At 48.4% G+C, this 17,771-nt stretch overlaps 1 protein-coding gene and 1 long non-coding RNA gene across 2 annotated transcripts; one reads left to right on the top strand and one right to left on the bottom strand.

The window, feature by feature from the left end:
• Positions 1 to 1,337: 1,337 nt before the first annotated feature.
• On the top strand, positions 1,338 to 4,330 carry LOC144146215 (uncharacterized). Its single transcript, XM_077678179.1, has 6 exons — positions 1,338 to 1,696; positions 2,399 to 2,582; positions 2,804 to 2,859; positions 3,427 to 3,560; positions 3,777 to 3,946; positions 3,984 to 4,330. The coding sequence occupies exons 1-6, from the start codon at positions 1,338 to 1,340 to the stop codon at positions 4,284 to 4,286; spliced, it is 1,206 nt and encodes a 401-aa protein (XP_077534305.1). The 3' UTR covers positions 4,287 to 4,330.
• A 2,489-nt stretch (positions 4,331 to 6,819) lies between these two features.
• LOC144147385 (uncharacterized) lies at positions 6,820 to 9,078 on the bottom strand. The gene is made up of 4 exons (XR_013317910.1): positions 8,862 to 9,078; positions 8,580 to 8,759; positions 8,243 to 8,393; positions 6,820 to 7,198 (listed from the first exon to the last, which is right to left on the bottom strand). It is a non-coding gene; the product is annotated as an uncharacterized LOC144147385 (long non-coding RNA).
• Positions 9,079 to 17,771: the final 8,693 nt, after the last annotated feature.

The raw sequence follows: 17,771 nt of genomic DNA, 5'->3' as shown, positions 1-17,771 counted from the left end.
ATTCTTTCTCCTGCCGTCCTCCATCCATTCGATCTTGTGCATGTTTGTGGATCAATCTCCACGCCGTCTACTTCCACACGCATGGCCGTGGCCATCTTTCTGAGTGGGCGTTGTCCTAGCGCCGCTCCGATAAGGGGACCCGCCGATGTCGGGCCGCGCCCGGCCCCGCTCCGGCGTGGCCGAAAGCGAGGTTAGGGTTAGCGTGGCGGCTCCCGTCGATGTTCGAAAAAGCTTCACGAAATCTCTAAAAATGGTCGCCCACCTGTGATTTTTAGTTCCACATGGTCGGGTGACCTTCCCGGATCTTGTGATGATGAGTTCTTGTCACGTTGGGTCAAAATATCGCCGAATTTGGAGTCCAAAGGCGGAGCGCCAGCATACTTACAAACCTGAACAAGACGAGGTGCGGACAACGGGCCTACGGTTATGTCAAGAACTTTCTCGCCGCAAGAACGGCTAGCATCGCGGTTGGCAGCGAAAGGTCGGACCCTATTAAGCTTGGGGAGCGGGGCACCCCGCAGGGGGCAGTTCTATCACCCCTGCTCTTTAATTTGGCGCTCCTACCGTTGCCCCGCATGCTCGAGCAGATAGAAGGCATAGGACATGCCTTCTATGCAGACGACATCACGATATGGACTGAGCGAGCCGGATCGGATGGGTGGATTGAAGAAACCCTCCAGCTGGCAGCGTCCACAGTCCACGACTATGCCAAGTCATGCGGTCTAAGCTGTGCACCACAGAAGTCTGAGCTCCTGGTGGTCCTGCCAGGAAAACCCAAAAAGACCCCGCCACCAACCATTTCAGTCACAATAGATGGTACGGTGATCAAACCAACAGAGCAATGCCGGATCCTCGGTCTCCTCCTGCAAAACAACGGCAAGGCGCATGCTGCAGTAGGCAAAATTAAGAACAGCGCAGACAAAATTCTATCCATGCTCCGTCGGGTGGCTAACAGGAACAGAGGCCTGAAGGAGGACGACGCCATCCGACTGGTACAAGCCTTCATAATCTCGAGAATTACATATTCGGTCCCCTACCTCAGTCTCACCAAAACGCAGAAGAATACTATAGACACGATTATCCGCAAGGCAACGAAACAGGCCCTAGGCATACCTATTTATTCGTCAACCAACCGGTTGCAAGCCATGGGCTTACATAACACCGTCGATGAGTTGACAGAGGCCCATCTCTCTAGTCAGCGCGTCCGACTAAGCCAAACGGCCCACGGACGCGTAATACTCACCAAAATAGGATGGCGCATAGAGCCAATGCCTACAACAACGCCCCTGACCGAGAAATGGAAAGAGGTCATACACACAAAGCCCCTTCCCCGTAACATGACCCCTGGGAAGGACGATGGCAGGAGGGAAGCAAGATCACTAACCGTTTCCAGGCAACTAGACGGACACCCAGGAGTCCTCTACACCGACGCCTCACTACAGAAAGGCAGCGACCGCGCGGCAGCAGTCGTGACTGACAGGGAGCGGCTTGTTACCAGCGCCGCAATTAAGACCAAAGACCCAACAACGACGGCGGAGGAAGTGGCCATAGCCCTAGCACTCGTTCAACCGGGGGCAGAGGTAGTGGTCACAGACTCCAAAAGAGCGTACGGCAACTACCGGAGGGGGACGATCTCCTCAGTGGCGGCTGCAATCATCTCCAAGAAACAAGCACCGGGGAGAGCCATAGAGCTCACGTGGGTGCCCGCCCACTCAAAGGTAGCCGGCAACACCATCGCCGACTACCACGCCCGAGCAATGACCCTCCGGGCAGGGCACGACGCAGACACCCCAACCCCAGTGCTCACGTACAGAGATATAACGAGATCATATCGAGAAGAGCGGTGCACCCTCCCTGAGCCACACCGCACCCTGACGAGGGACCAGCAAACAATACTCAGGAGACTACAGGCAGGGTCGCTCACGCACCCCGTCCTGTTACATAGAATGTATCCCGAGAAAGAAGAGGACACGTGTCCATTCTGCAACAACAGCACTGGCACTCTTGCACACATAATCGCAGAGTGCACTAAACCCCAGGCACCCCTACCCCCCACCCCCCTCCCCAACCCCCCACCCCCACTCCACGAGCGATGGGAGACCTTGCTGGCCAGCCCCGCCCTGCAGACTCAACTTGTGCTAGCGGCCAGGGGCCAGGAGCTGCTGGCCACATACGGGTCCCGTGAACAGGGAACCGCCCCATCCGGCACTTAAGGGTGCCGCCGTCTTTTCGGGCTCCAATAAAGTCTACTACTACTCTACTACCGCGCCGCATTTTTTGCTTGGCCGCCGTTCCGTGCAACGCAGCTCCGCAAGGCTTTCTCTATGGCTCGGCCGCGTCCGCGCGAGGCCAGCATGACGGCGCCAAGCGGATCGTGCGTGCTGTATTGCGGTTTTAGTAAAATACAGAGCCCTGAGAAGTATTTCAAGGGAAGTTGCTTCAGGCGCGGCATCAAGCTTTACGCGAGCAACCACGTGTACGGCGTAAAAGAAGAAATCCTCAGCGAGACGGCGCCGTCTGAAATCGTGGCCAGGTGCATTCCGCAGATGAAGAGCACTTGCGACTACGACGTGCGGCTGGAGGTGAGTGAATTGTATTTGAGATACCCTTATGTGCTTATTTCACGTACATGGTGATTTGTTTTGTTTATGTAGTTGTCGCCGAACCCAAGGCGCATTGTGCGAGGCCGCTGTTCGTGCAAGGCTGGCTGCCGCGGTTGGTATAAACACGCGGCGGCGGTGGCCGTTTTCATAAACAGCCACGAGGAGAAATCGTGCACGGAGTTGCCGCGTGCTTGGGGTAAACCCTCTGCGCGACCGACCCTGGACACGAAGAAACAGATAAAGGAACTCTTTGCAAGTAAGCACGAGGAGCGCTTTCTTGAATTGTTCAGATTATTCAACATTGAAGCATGCGTGCTTTTTTGTATTGCATCATACAACTTGATAATTATTTATACAGGTCGCCCCTTGCCTGCCCCAGTACTCAAACCCCTGTGCCCGAAAACGGTACATGCCCAATTCTCGGGCGTGAGGTGTGCGTTCGCGGACATGATCGCGTGCGAGGACAGCCACGACGAAAATGCAGATCCAACCGGTGCTTCCACAGAAGCTGTAGACGAAAGTCTCAATCTCGGCATCGAGGTTGTCAGATCGCTGCTCGGGGAAGCGCGAGAAACGTACGCAACCATGCAGGTGGCGGGCGTGGTACCCCTGACAATAAACAGGTGCAACCTGCTCGCTATGCTGGAGCAGAGAGAGGAAACGTATTACAAAACGTTTGTGAAAAAAAAGCGTGGAGCAGATAGCGGAGATCGCGCTTTTAACCCTGGGCCAGGCTGCTGTAGACAGGTTTGTTATATCTGCAGCCTTTATGTGCTTCACAGCGTGTTGTGCATTTTATACAAAATGGCACATTTTGTCACAGATGGCACCAAGAGCGGAAGCACCGCATCACAAGCACGATGGCCCACCGCATCAAAACGAGGAGGACAGAGTTTGAAGCACTTGCAGCTGCACTCGCTTCACCGCGCCCATTCTGGGCGCAAGCCACAACTTACGGTAAGGATTCACGTATGGGTGCACAACCTTAAACATTTGCTCAATCCGTCCTTTTTACTTGCAGTAAATAGAGTCTTAAATGCACGTTAATAAACTAAATTGCATGAAACAGGTCATATTAACAAGAAGAAGAAAGTTTGTTGAACAAACAAACTTTCTCATGTTAGAACTCCTCAGTCCACATTAACACATTTCTTTTCTTTTTTATTTTTGCAGGCAGAAACACCGAAGCCGAAGCCAGGAGGGAGCTGTCAATGGCCCTTGAACATGAGGTAATCCCTCCGCACATTTCTCAGCAAAATGTAAACAATCTTGCCTCACTTTCCTCGGCAGGTCGGACTCGTGGTCCATCCAGAGCAGCCGTGGTTGTGTGGCAGTCCCGATGGGCTCGTCATCACTGGTGATACAACCCGCCTCGTCGAAATCAAGTGCCCATTCATTTTGCAGGATAGCATGCTCATAGATTTTGAGAGATGCATCAGCCATGTAAAGTTCCTGCATTATGTGGACGACAAGCTGACACTGAAGAGCAGCCACGAATACTACACCCAGCTGATGGTGATGCTGTACGTATTAAACCTCAGTGATGCCTTGTTTTTTGTATATTCCAAAAAACAAAGCATCACTGTTGAAGTTAAACGCAACGACAAGTTCCTGGCCGAATACATTCCCAAGCTGGAATGTTTTTATTTCACTCACCTTCTAAAAGCCCTTGCAAAAAAGTAAAAACACGCAGAGAGTAATATACAAGGTTCTTGATTGACTGATTATAGGATTTAACGCACCGACGTAACGCAGGCGATGAGACATGCCGTAGTGGAGGGCTCCGGATTAAGTTTGACCACCTGGGGATCTTTATCGTGCGCCGAAATCTCTTACACGCGGGCGTTTCTGCTTTTCGCCTCCATCAGAAAAGCGGCCGCCGCAGCCGGGGATCGAACCCGCGACCTCATGCCCAGCAGCACAACGCCTTAGCCATTGAGCCACCACGGCGGGTAATGTACAAGGTTCAACGCGTAGAAGCTACACGTGGGCTCTGAGGTACGCCATAGCAGAGGGCTCTGGATTATTTCCGACCACGTGTGGATCTTTAACATGCACCGAAATCTTGAAGGACAGACGTTCTCGCTTTTCGCCTCCTTCAAAAAGGCAACCACTTCTGTGTGTTCAGTTTTTTGCTGCTTTAGCATACTTGATGTTCTCTACGTTGCCTTTTTATAATCATTGTATAACCTTGCTCCTGTTCTCGTCTTTCTTTTTCTTCTTTGTATGTAATGTAAACTGTAGGTGTAGCAGGCCACTGTCACGCACAGTACATCTGATGATGATCATGATGCTTGGGTTTTATTGGCTCAAGGCCAACTATGGGCAAAGAGCGTCGAAGAAGTAGTTACTGAATTTTGATGAGACCGTAAATACTAAAACATGTGACTAAAAGTAAAGGTGATGAAAAACAACAGACAATGGAGATAGGATGATTACACGTGCCTGCAGAAAGTTCACCTCAGCTAAAAACTTAACACGTTGACTGGAAAACATTGGCTCGTCGGCTAAAAAGTATGATGGGTGCAAAGAAATGTGTAGCCTGTATAATTCAGGGAAATATTTGTGTCGTGTTGTGTCAAGTTTCTTGCATGTGATCAGTATGTGAATACGGATAGGTCCCCCCTTCCACAACTGCTACACATGGGTCGCGGAGATCCTTGAGCAGGTGGGAGTGCGTTACACGTGTATGGCCTATCCACAGCCTAGCCAGAGCGACTTCAGTGTATCTGTTGTGGGAGTCAGTTATGTAGCGTCCCAATTGTGGTTTTACTACACGTAGTTTGTTGTCTGTTTGTTGACTCCAGTGTAATTGCCTCGTGTTACAAAGCTGCCGTCTGATGTGTCTTTAGGTTGGTGTAAGGTACTGTTGTAACGTCAACTGTCATGAGAGCAGCATCACCAGCCATTTGGTCGGCGGCCTCATAGCCAGGGATTCCACAATGCCCTGGCACAAAGCATAGTTATTTCAAGATTTGAGGCATAAGCAGTCATTAGTACCTTGAAAAGAGCATCGATCATAGTTTTTAGATGACCTTCCTAATGACAGTGCCTGTACAACGCCTTGAGAGTCTGTGTACACAATGGACTCGGCAATTTTGTTTGATGATGTGGTTTGAATTGAGTAAAATGCCATATGCTTCTGCTGTGTAAATACTATTATGAAAATTGATTGTTTTGCTTGCTCTAAAATTTGGTCCGTGCACTGCACAAGAGACAGTGGAACCAGTTTCCGACGCATCGCTACATAATGGCACAGTACGTCTGCCTGTGGCCTCTGTATGCCAGACAACTTCTGTCTGAATAAATTTTTGAAAAATACTTCAGCCTTTTCCTTTAAAATGCATGTACCATTTCAAGCCTGGTTACAGTGGTTTCATGCGTTGACAGCGAAAATGAAAACAAAAGCAAATAATCACAACACCTGAAATGTAGTACTACACCTTGGTAAGTTTATTTAACTGAATGTATTGTACACAACATTTACTGGGGCAAAGTGAAAGTTTACTATGGGGCATGCATGGTCAAGCACTGTTTACATTGTCGGGCTTGTTAGAATTCAGGATTGGTTGCTGCAGATTGGCCAGAATGCAGCACATGCGCATTATGCTGCCCATAAAAGGAATTAGGTCCACCGAAATTCTATTGTTCAAGATATTGTAGATTTTGATCCGTTGAATGACTCTCTCAACATGTATTCTCACTTGGGCGATGTGGTACGTTTGTTGCAGTTCCTCATATGTGAATTGTACGTTTCCCTTTGAGAAGGGTGGCAGAACAACAATTCCTTGCTGGCCTTCCGCTGGTGCTTTGATTCCAGGGAAACCCTTGTCTGCCAGTATGACATCCTCAGGCTCAATTCGGCCCAGAAATCCGGAATTAAGGGTAATTTGCGTGTCCGAAGTGCGGCCACCATATGCGTCCGACACAAACGTAACTACACCATTCGGCAGAATTCCTATCAAGAACTTCAGAGTATAACCCCCCTTATAGTGAGAGAAAAGAGCACGTCGTTGTTCAAGAGTCGGTGGCTCCTCTGTTCTTAGTTCCGTGCAGTCTATGATATACCGGCAGCGAGGGTAGTGCACCTTAAAACATTCAGGCATTGATGCTTGCACAGTGCCTAGGGAAGTTTCTGGAATCCACGCTTTCATCGCAGTCAACAAATTGCTCAAAACAAAGAAAAATATGCGGCTTACAGCCGTCCTACGCAGGCCAAACAGGACACCAAGACTGGCAAATGATATTCCCAGCTTTAGCTTCATCAAGAAAATCACAAGCTTCTGTGGAACTGGGACGTCAATCTGCCTGACAGTTACGGGGAATAAAACGGCCAGAAGTAACGCGAAAACATTTGCGCTCACACCGCACAGTTCCCTGAAAGAGTCTGCTCTGTTGTTGATGGAATCGTAGCCAAGAAATATACAAGTCCGTTCTTCTGGCCCGGTGCATGCAGTGGCTGTCGTCACTTTCGTCTGCACGCCACTGTCCACGGTGTCGGTGTGCCACACTTGCGTGGACGCTGTTCCGTGGCACGCCGCGGAGAGGAATATGGTGCAACGGCCTCTGGACGAGAGCTCATCTGTCTGAGTACCCTGTAAATATGCATGTGCAGAAACTGTGAGTTCATAACGTTATACGTACTGTTATGTCACCGACAAAGGACAAATTACATTAAGGGCTGTGAAATTGCCTGACAGTGTGAAGCGCAACTGCACGTACAAGCAAACATGAAAAACATGGGACAATCAGTCCTTCTAAACATTTGGGTTATTTCAGTAGTGCGCATTTATAAGCCGAGTATGTTTTTTCTTCGACATGGGGATGGGGATGGAGGAGGATGGGACAAACAAAATATGGGGTGTGTGAACTAGAACCATTATGACGAACAGCCGCACTTGTATCATGTCCTCATTTCCTTACTTGTGTCGTTATTGCTGCACTTCACACAGTGAGAAGAAATAACGAAGAGCTGGCAACTTCTACTGTTACACTACATGTAATGCAATTTAATGTTACACGAGATGTTGGTTTTTCTATATGACAAAACTCGTGCTTAGAATATGACTGGATATCGGGTAAGTGCACTGCTAGTTGTTACACTAGAAAGTGATCACAAAATACAAAATACAAAAGGTATTAAAATTCGAGAAATTGCATTCTGCTTTACTGACGCAAAGCGTTGCATATATAAACTATAAAACAATCTGAAATGTAGTTATTGAAAGCGTATTCGACACAGAAGTGTACCATACCAAACCAATTCGCCGAGTAACAAATTGCACTAGGTCAGACCTCATGCAAGTGGAGCCAAGCTATCTCCCTTTATATTATTGCCCTAAAAACGAGACGCCAGTCATTTCATGCTCACTTTATCATTTTTCATCATTAACATCTAACCATTATTCCATCTTTATTTTCATTATTAATATCTAACCATTACCCCATCTTTATGCATAGCGGCAAAATTCAGTACAGAAAGTTTGTTTCTAAACGTGTTTAATACTCTCTCTCACTCCGTTCGCGCATGGTGAAAGCACTTTCGTTTCACAGAGCCATCAGTGAATGCGCGTGACAGCAAAGATATCTGTACTAAGCGATCCACCCACACGGTTAGTTCAATCAGACCAACTGCTCACCGTTGAAGCAAACGTGGTGCAATTTCCTGGCGACTCTGGCGCTGTGTTGTCAAAGGTGGTCGGCGACTCTTCAGAAACTGCAGGTGCTTCAGGCGTGTCGTCCGACCCAAACGGCGTTGCCGCGACAGCCGAGGCACTCCGACGGTGAACACTGAAAGGCATTCACAGGAAGGAATACGCATTGCTACGCAGTTAATCGCAGCAATTTTGTTACAACTAATTTTAGGGATCTAAAACAATATAATGTGGCATGACGGCGGTTCGCTACGAAAGCCTTTGCCGACACAATTCGCGCACACTCAGCAACACGCGCACAAACCAGAAAATGTGCACTTACCGCTGATATCTCTCGAGCTTTGTTTCTGATGTAACGCCGTCGCCTCTCCCGTAGCACGCCGGAAATATGGACGGCACATACGCAGGGTGACCGACGACCGAACTCTTTGCGTTGCCAACAAAGTGAGCGCTGCAAATTCGGCTCCTGTCTCGTACCGGCAGCCACATGCCTCCGTCTGGGCTAATAACCAACAAGAGAAGAAAATTACGAGGCCAAAGATGGAAATAACGCCAGTTACAACACGCAAATAGACCAAAAGAGACGCCAAACGCGCTTGTTTACCTTGCACGACGCACAGCCCTAATCCAGCGCAGCCTGCGCTCCTCTTCGTACGGCTTCCACGGAAAGGAATAAAAACTGGTTTTCGGGAGCTTGTCAGCAGTGTTGGCGTAGCTGTTATGGCATCCGTAGACGCAACAGTACACTGATTTGCGTGTTTTCGCCCGCACAGGCGCCATCCCGCAACACTTCGTTACCGGCGGCGGCTGACTTCGCTAAGACCCGGACAAGCAAAAAATGCCGCGGAGGCTGCCAGGTGGCGCTGCGTGTACGGCCGAAGTAGCAGCGCACTAGCCCTATATGGCCTCAGGGACGTAATTCAGGCCGTCGAAGAACTTCACTACCCGGAAAGAGGGAAAAATCTTTTGAGCGAGTTTCCAAGTGATCTGGTGGGCATAGAGCAGTAATTTTTGGCTGGGGTACTTTGCGACCCCCTAATCTACGTACTGGGTGTGTTGGGTGACTACGGTGTCATCAACATCATCCACTATCGGGGTGTGGATCCCGTCATCACGCACCCCCATCAGTGCCATGTTCAGTCACAAAACGTCAACTACGGCTACCGAACTTGCAACTCTGAGGGTGGCTTTCGCTCATATTATCAACGGCAATCTCCACGAGAGTGGGCCATCTTCGAGGACTCAAGGGCTGCCCTTCAATGTCTAGCGTCTTATTTCCAAAAGACCAGCTTGTGTCTGACATACACGCTTTACATTTCCAAGCTGTACAAGCGCACCATCGCATTGCAGTTCAGTGGATTCCAGCCCATTGTGGGATAACTGGCAACGTGAAGGCGGACATTGCCGCATCCGTTGCGCATAACCATCGTTCATCGGCAATACCCATACCATTTTCCAGAAGAGATGCATCTGTCCTTGCATCCAGCCTGGCATGGAACATGTAGTGTGCAGCCTGGGATGACGTATCACGTTATTACGCGCCGCTATCTGCATCGACCCCAACTGCAAATTCAAAATGCCACCAGGACTCTTCAAGCGTGTAGAAGCGATTCTACATCGCATGAGGTTGAATGTCGCATACACGCGCAACTTCCTCTTCAAGATAAAACAAGCTACTTCGCCACTCTGCCCGCAGTGTAATGTGCGAGAAACCATCCAGCACCTCCTCTGTGAATGTGCTCGATTCAGTGCTCAGAGTGTCCCTTGCAGTGTCTTTGGGACTGCCGCTTTCCGTTGACATTCAGCTAAATGACGTCTTAGTACCATGGACTTGTACCAAACGTGCTTTACGGGCTACAAAAGCTCTGATAGAGTACCTGCAACACACAGGTCTAGACCAGTCGCTGTGAATAACTCGCCGTTTCTGTGAACATTAAGTTCTTGAACATCATCGCCATCATCTGCATCACGTCATCAACTGGCGTAGCAAGTTGGGCATTTTAGCCCGGATAACATCGCCAGACTTCATTAAATATCGTTCTCTCTCTCTCTACGTTCTGAAAGCATTTAAGATTTAAAAAAAAGTTGAAAAAAGTGTTGCGGGATCCCTTTAAACGACGCCGTGAGGCGAAAAAGAGGAAAAACGCTGCTGTTGTGTACAGCTTCGCTATACCTTCAAGTCTTACGCATTAGTGTGAGCTTCCTTCATTTTACAAAGGCCATCTTCCAGAGCAGTCTGTGATCTTTTCATATATTTCGGGGTTGTTCCTAACATACTCGACATGCTCCAATGCCGGTCGGAACCGTGGCGCTTGCGAGTAACTGCGCACGGCCGTCTGAGAAGGCTGCGCATGACCAAGTTAGGTGGAACAAGGTGGGTGTTTCGTCGCTGCCACTGTGGGGGCACCTGGGTAAGGAGGAACGCCTTGGGTTCGTGCACTTAAAGATGACGCCGGGGGCACAGGCCGAGTTGGCGTAAACTTTTATGGGCAAAGACCTCTCCTGTTTTGGGAAGGGTATTTAGTGAGGCAAGAAAACCGGTGGTGAGACCTCGGCTAGCCGGTGCCGGCAGAGGGCTCTAGCTTGATGAAGTTTTCGCTGCCAATGTGGTTCAGATGTGCTCGGTGGGTCAGATTGTACTGGAGCGGTGTCGAGGGCCATGGGGGGATTTAGTAGGCACTTGCGGGCAGCGTTCCGGTAGACACTTCCAGGCCGTGGGAGGATTTAGTAGGCACTTTCGGGAAGAGGTGGGCGCAGGTGTCCAGACCGCGCGTATCGTAACGCCTTCATGAGAGAGGTCCCGCACTATGTAGAGGATGTTTGTGGTCGTGGAGTTCTGCGTGAAGGTCCTATTCAGCTCCCGGAGGCCAACGTGCGAGTCAGTGATGATGCGGAACATCTTTGTGTTGATGGTTGAATAATGCGTCTGTATGCTGTGAACGGCGCCCAGAATTCCAGAGTTCCACTTCTTCTGAGAGGCCGTAGGTATTCGTAATGTTGCGAGACCCACCGAGTTGCAGAATCTTTGGGCAAGTCCAAGCAATAACGGCTGTTGGGTCGTGGATAGCGGCATCTGTGAAGATGATAGCCTTTCTTTGGGTACTTGAACGCGGAAACTTTAGTCTGTCTGTCTGTCTGTCTGTCTGTCTGTCTGTCTGTCTGTCTGTCTGTCTGTCTGTCTGTCTGTCTGTCTGTCTCTATTCAGCCACTCGGCCCAAGTTGAGGAAGTTGTTGAACAAGGCGTTTATATAGGCAAAGCCAGTCCTAAACATCTAAAGGTGGCGGCAATGTTCACAGTTGTCAAAATTGTTGAGCAAAAACAAAACATTACGCTTATCTGAGGCAAAACATCAATACATAAGTAAAATTTGCAATGTTCTTTTATTAAAAATACATGAATGCTTGATGATGCTTTATTTTTGCGCTAGCAAATGAAACGTGAACCACGGAGCGCACCGCCGAGGATAATGGTGGTGCTACCTGGCAGTGGCGCTGGGTGCGCATGTTCGTGTGTTTCCGAGGACCACTGCCAGGTGGCGCCACGAGTGTCGTAACCAGTATCTTCGGCTATGGTCCCTCATACTTTGGCGGTGCGCTCCACGGTTCGTGTTTGCTTTCTCTGCGACTGTATCCGGTTACGAAATTGTACTCAGTCGAGCATTAGTGCCCACATTGCGTGCAGAGTGCTCATAGCTCTGGAAATGACGGCGCCGTATCACTCAGTTTTCCCCATTTCAGCGACTATGGCAGTAGTAAGGAAGTGCCAAGTTTAGACGCGAAGGCAATGCCCAGAAAACGCAAGGAAAAAAACGAGGAGGACATAGCGGCAGAGAAGCGCCCGCGTGCCGACGCTCGTCGTCTCAGGGGTGGGCGGGGGAGAGACGAGGACTTATGTAGCACTGCCGGCAGAAGACTATCGTCTTTCGGCGACATTCGCAGCGAAGCACGCAGATGCTGGGGCCAATGTTTTATAGCGAAGCTTTCTGTGCCTCACTGATGGCGACGTTCGTCGCGCCAAGGCACTACAGGAAAGCCAACTTTAGAAATTCGGTTTCGCAAAATGACGGCGATGGCGATAATAAGGATAATGATGATGGACGATGATAGGCGAAGTTACATCAGGCGCCTCAAAAAAAAAAAAACGCTTCCCGGGGTCCAAATCGAACCTGGGTCCCTCGCGTTATGAAGCCGACGGCTATCCGATTGCGCCATTCAGACACGGTCGGAGCAGTTTAGATTTTGGACTCTGACTTTGACTCAGGTTGCACGAAGGAAAGTTTCGCGTTTTAACCAGCTTTCTCGTAAAAAAGGGGCTTTGATTTTTTTTTACGAGGTTTCGCTCGTAGTAAATTGTTGGAGATATTCAATGCGGAGGATGCAACGAACACATTCTCGAAGGCTGATTATTTTTCGAGGGAAAGGTTCCACGCAAATTAGTGAAGATATTAAATGGGGATAATAAAGATGGGGATAAGAAGAAAATATTTTCACAGAATTAAATTCTGACTTTTGTTTCATTCTGCTCATATCGCATGTTACAGCATATCAGTTGCTAGCCTCCACTTTCTTACCATCTAAAAGCAAGTGACAATTTCATCCCCACGAAAACAACCTATTTCTCTTTTCACCTCTCAGCACTTACAATAATTTGTGCGGGAAAATTTGTTTTCGCCATGAAAACAAAAAATAATTTTCTTCAAAGGCTGAAACTTTAATTTACTTTTTCGGGACGTAAACTTGGTTTGATTGATTATGAGGTTTAACGTGCCGACGCTTCACAGGCGATGAGGCACGCCATAGTGGAGGGCTCCGGATTAATTTTGACCACCTTGGGATCTTTAACGTGCGCCGAAATATCGAACACGGAGGCGCTTTTTTTTTTTTTGCTTTTCGCCTTCATCAGAAAAGCGGCGGCCGCGGCCGGGAATCGAACCCGCGTCCTCAGGACGTAAAAAATTCCGCGAGTGAATAATTGCAAACATCAAGACAGCAAAAGGAATCCAGCTTGTTTGAAGGGAAGAACATTATCATTTACTTTCAGAAGGGAACGTACGTACTAGCACACGATATGCTCAAGCACGAGCATCAATAATTCCATCGAACATAAAGATGCAAGGTGCGCATCGCAACTAACGTCTCTCTCTCTCTCTCTCTCTCTCTATATATATATATATATATATAATTGGCCCAAAGAAAGAGCAACCTTTACCCGTGTTTTCAGGTATTTGCAAAAGATATGCCTGCTGACATTTTTTATGCCACTGATCTATATTTATTCATCCCTGTCGCTGCATGTGTTGTTGCTTTCAAATTTAGCTCCACTCAGGAACATGAATAAAAAGATCATTTTATTCACCCAAAGTTGTTTTTGTATTCACATTGCAACTATTTCTGGTTTATATCTTCCTTTCTCTGTTTTGATACGTTTTCATGAGCGCGTTCACGTCGCTCTTATTATTTCCCCCTCCCCACATTTTTTTTCTTGCCAACTTCGTTGGTTTCATTTCGTGTACTTCCTCTGCCCCTTCTGCTAAAATGGAGCTGTCACCTTCCGTCCTTTCTTATCGATTTCTTTTAGATTTGATTGATTGTTCACTGTGGTTTTCCTCTCGCATCTATCTCAGATCCCTTCGTGTACTTGGTATTCCGAGCACGATCATCACCTAACGAGACGGCTACTTCGACGAATTTAATTTCACTGAGTGCAGGTCGTTTGCATTCGCGCGTAGTCACGTATTCCGGTGTAAACCAGTTGCCAGGCGATCACTGCAAGTCCCTCACAGGTGCGGACAGAGGCTTCCTTACTTGCACCCCAATTTTTGTCGTTGTTGTTGTACAAAAATTGTACACTACAACTATTTTTGTGTGCATATTACAGTGAGTCCACATTAATCAGTGCAACAGCGAATCTGTAGTCTGCCTTGTGCTCTCACAACGTAGGGCAGAGATGACTTCTTCTACACAGAAATTAAAGATAAACACGGATTTCCGACCTAATGGCTTCCTTCAATTCTAATTTGAAGTTTTGTGGTTTTACGCACCGAAGCTACACGTGGGCCTCAGCGCCCCGTAGTCGAGGACCCCTGGCTGATTTTGACCACATGCGGATCTCTAACGTGCGCCGAAATCTTGACACACTGGCATTTTCGCTTTTCGCCTCCATCAGAAAAACCCCCACCAGGGCCGTTTCTCAGATTCCACCGCGTTTCGTTCGAGTTGCTGACAATTCATCGAACGATGTTACATCGAACGCCACTTCATAGAAGCCGTTTCGTAGAACACCATTGCATCGAACGCCTTTTGGTAGAATGACTTTTCACCGAGGATATTTCATCGAATTTGGTCGTGCACAATAGAGCAGAGTCTTTAGGGCGCATGAACAGCAATGAGATTGTTATTTTTTTTTTTGCGCGCTTCTAGCTTCATGCTGTTCATTTTGTTATGACCATTTTAATGCGTAAAAAAACACTGATTCATTTTGTTGAAGCATGGTACCAAGCACTTTGGCATGCAGCTAAGCTTTCATGAGCTCGCTGGATACTGGCATCCCCATATGTGTCTCGGTTTTAGCAAGCGACGCCAATTTTTCAGCCTCCGTCCGATAATTCTGCGGTTTGAACTTCAGGAGGGTTGCAAGCTGGGCCAGTTGGAAAGACATTCTTGGATAAAACCAGCGTGAACTCAGACGAAGACGAAGGAAGTGCAACACGTTGTCCAGTGTTGTCCAGCGGCTGTCCGTGTGTTGCACTTCCTTCGTCTTCGTCTGAGTTCGCGCTGGTTTTATCCAAGGTTTGACCTTCCTGCAACACCACAGAATTCGGCTGAACGTCAATAGACTACAGTTACTACGCGTATTGCTAAAATCTTGCTGGCTGGCAGGCGTTTGACGAGTGAAGAACTTTCCGCCAGGCATCTCAGAGGTAGTATGATGGCTCGAAAAAAATTAGATCGTGGGAAAGCCACGCCAGCTGCCCGAGCTGCCCGGGGGACTGGCGATCCGCGCGCCACCTCGTTTTCCGCCTGTCTTCTGGACTGTTCAACACTTAGCAGAACAAGGGTTAGAATGAGAAAATGTATCTGTGGAAAGTTGGCCCTTGAGGTTTTCAAAAGTTATTGGGATCTGACATGCCGGCGTTGGGCGGCTCCTGAGCCGCCTGCAGCAGGAACAAAAATCTGCAGGCGACCGGCTGAAAGCACTTTTGCCCAGCCAGCAGCCGCATAAGCAGAGGAAAGCTGTGCTAGCCACGAAGAGGCCCCCGACCGCATCCCGAACCACGGGAGAAACATACCAGCAGAGAATTGTTGAGGCCAAATGCTCATCACTAAAAACAGTTGCGGCGTTTTCGTACATCCTTATGTCATTGTACATTGCAAGTATACATGTACAACTCATATCGTCCTTGCAAAATAAACTTTTTATTCCTCGATAAATTTTTAGTGCGTCCTGAAAATGTGTGTGAGTGACGCATTCGGTTCGGTTGGTTATTTCCTTTCTTTCGGTTTCCTCGAACTTTGTATAAACACAGTTCCAGAAAACTGAAAGAAAGGAAACACCAACCAACTTCAGTTATCACAACACAAAAGGCAGCATCACCCGGAGCAACTTCAACTCATCGCACATTTCCTAGAATCGTCACGGGAAGCGGCAGTAACGAAGGCTCGTGCTTGAAAAGTGTGCGGTTTTCTTACGCGACTATAAATTATAAAGCCTTCATGCATCCCCTTATGAAGAGAAAACTTGAACATTTCTAGCGGCAATACTAATCATGACCGCAGCTTCCGAACAGAATTCGATAAAACGGGCGACGTCAGTTCGATGAAACGGACATGCCTTCGATAAAACGGCGTTCCATTAATTGTCACGTACCCGTTTCGTTTTAGCTGCGGACTATACCTTAGGACCGCACAATGTCCGCCCGATTCCGTGCGCATAGCATTTACAATCGCAAAAAGTCACAGAGGCACCGGCACCGGCAGGATTCGAGCCTGTGTATGGTAGACCAGACAGAGTTAGTGTCAGTCGTCTTACCCATTGGGCTACGACCGTGAGTTAGTACCCGAGAGTCAAACGGCTTACTCCTTCGCCTGTAACGGTGCGGAGTACCTTAGGACCTCCCAATGTCCGCCCGCGTCCATCCGTGCGCGCAGCACCATAAAGCGTAAATCAAGCGAAATTCGATTTGAGCCGTGAGTTGTAATGTCATTTAGGGAATAACCAAGGTGCAACTCATGGCTCAAATCGAATGACGGTCGGGGCGCAACTTGGTTGTCATTTCCAGTCCCCGTACTCCGCATCCTCGCCATCATCCACGGAGTGGAGATGCTGCCATTTTCCCTTTATATATGTTCCACCTAACACACGGGTTGGAACTACCGAAAGTGCCACATTTTGTCGTTGCCAGGGTTCTTTTATTTAAAGACGCCCTTGTGGTCCTATTTAAATCACACTACCCAGTTTGAACTAGCGGCTTTGGCCGTTTATTTTCAGCCGCTAGAAATTGCTTGCTTTTTAGACGCTGGTATCGTGGAAGCTAGTGTCGGGGAAGCTGGTACCGCGGAAGCTGGTATACCTGGAAGCGGGTAGCAAGGCTTTGCAGAAACCGGTATCGAGGAAGCTAGTGCCGTGGAAGCTGGTACCGTGGAGGCTAGTACACCTGGAAGCAAGTAGCAAGGCTTTTTGTAAAAGCTGGTGGACGGGCGCTCTTCCAAAGTCGGTTGCATCCGCGCAGCACTGCAGCACCCGGAACGGCGAGGCCGATGCACCCTCTCGCTCGTATCGCGCACTGCTTCCGTAGTTGTCAGTCATCTTTCAGACGCGAGTGCTTCGTGTTATCAACCACACCACCCGTCGCGTCGCCTTCCCCCTAAACTTGATGTAGATCCGGTTGTTTACCGTGGCCTGCCTTTAGCAAGAAAGCGTATGCAGACGCCAAAGCTCTTACTCCCTTGACCACACAGACGTCGAAGGAGAGGATGACGACGGAGAGGAAAGGAGGGTGAGCAGAAACAGAGCGATGAGATGGTGTTTGTTCTATGGTGAAACAAACGTCATCCCAGAAGCTGGTTCAGAGGCTGGTTCAGAGGCTGATTTAGAATCCTAGTTCAGGCACTAGATGAGCAGCAAGCTACAACAAAGCTTCCCACAGGGGTAGAAGCTGAAAAGTGTAATTCTATCAACCAATTAGCCGACAGATAGAAGAGCACAACTAATACCTCGCAATCCCGTACAAGCATAAAGATGCAAGGTACGCATAGAGTTCACTCAAAACTCGCAGCGAAATATTGCATCAACAATATGGATCACATAGCTTCGCAGATGTGCTCAATGTACATTTCTTTTTAACCATAAGAAATGATGTTACAAGAATTTGGTTTCGATTCCACAAGTGCCGTATTGGGCACGCAGAGGTTTTTCTGCTGCTAATGAAAACAAACTGCAAAAATATATTTTATTCTCTTGATTTTTTAGTGGTTTTTACGTTTTGACAGAAGTACAGAACAATTTGTTGGTTCT

Source organism: Haemaphysalis longicornis, unplaced genomic scaffold (assembly GCF_048455015.1).
Source record: "Haemaphysalis longicornis isolate Haplotype H1 unplaced genomic scaffold, Haemaphysalis longicornis Haplotype H1 scaffold_7, whole genome shotgun sequence".
Taxonomy (NCBI): Eukaryota; Metazoa; Arthropoda; class Arachnida; order Ixodida; family Ixodidae; genus Haemaphysalis; species Haemaphysalis longicornis.
This window is presented reverse-complemented; position numbering and strand designations above follow the sequence as displayed.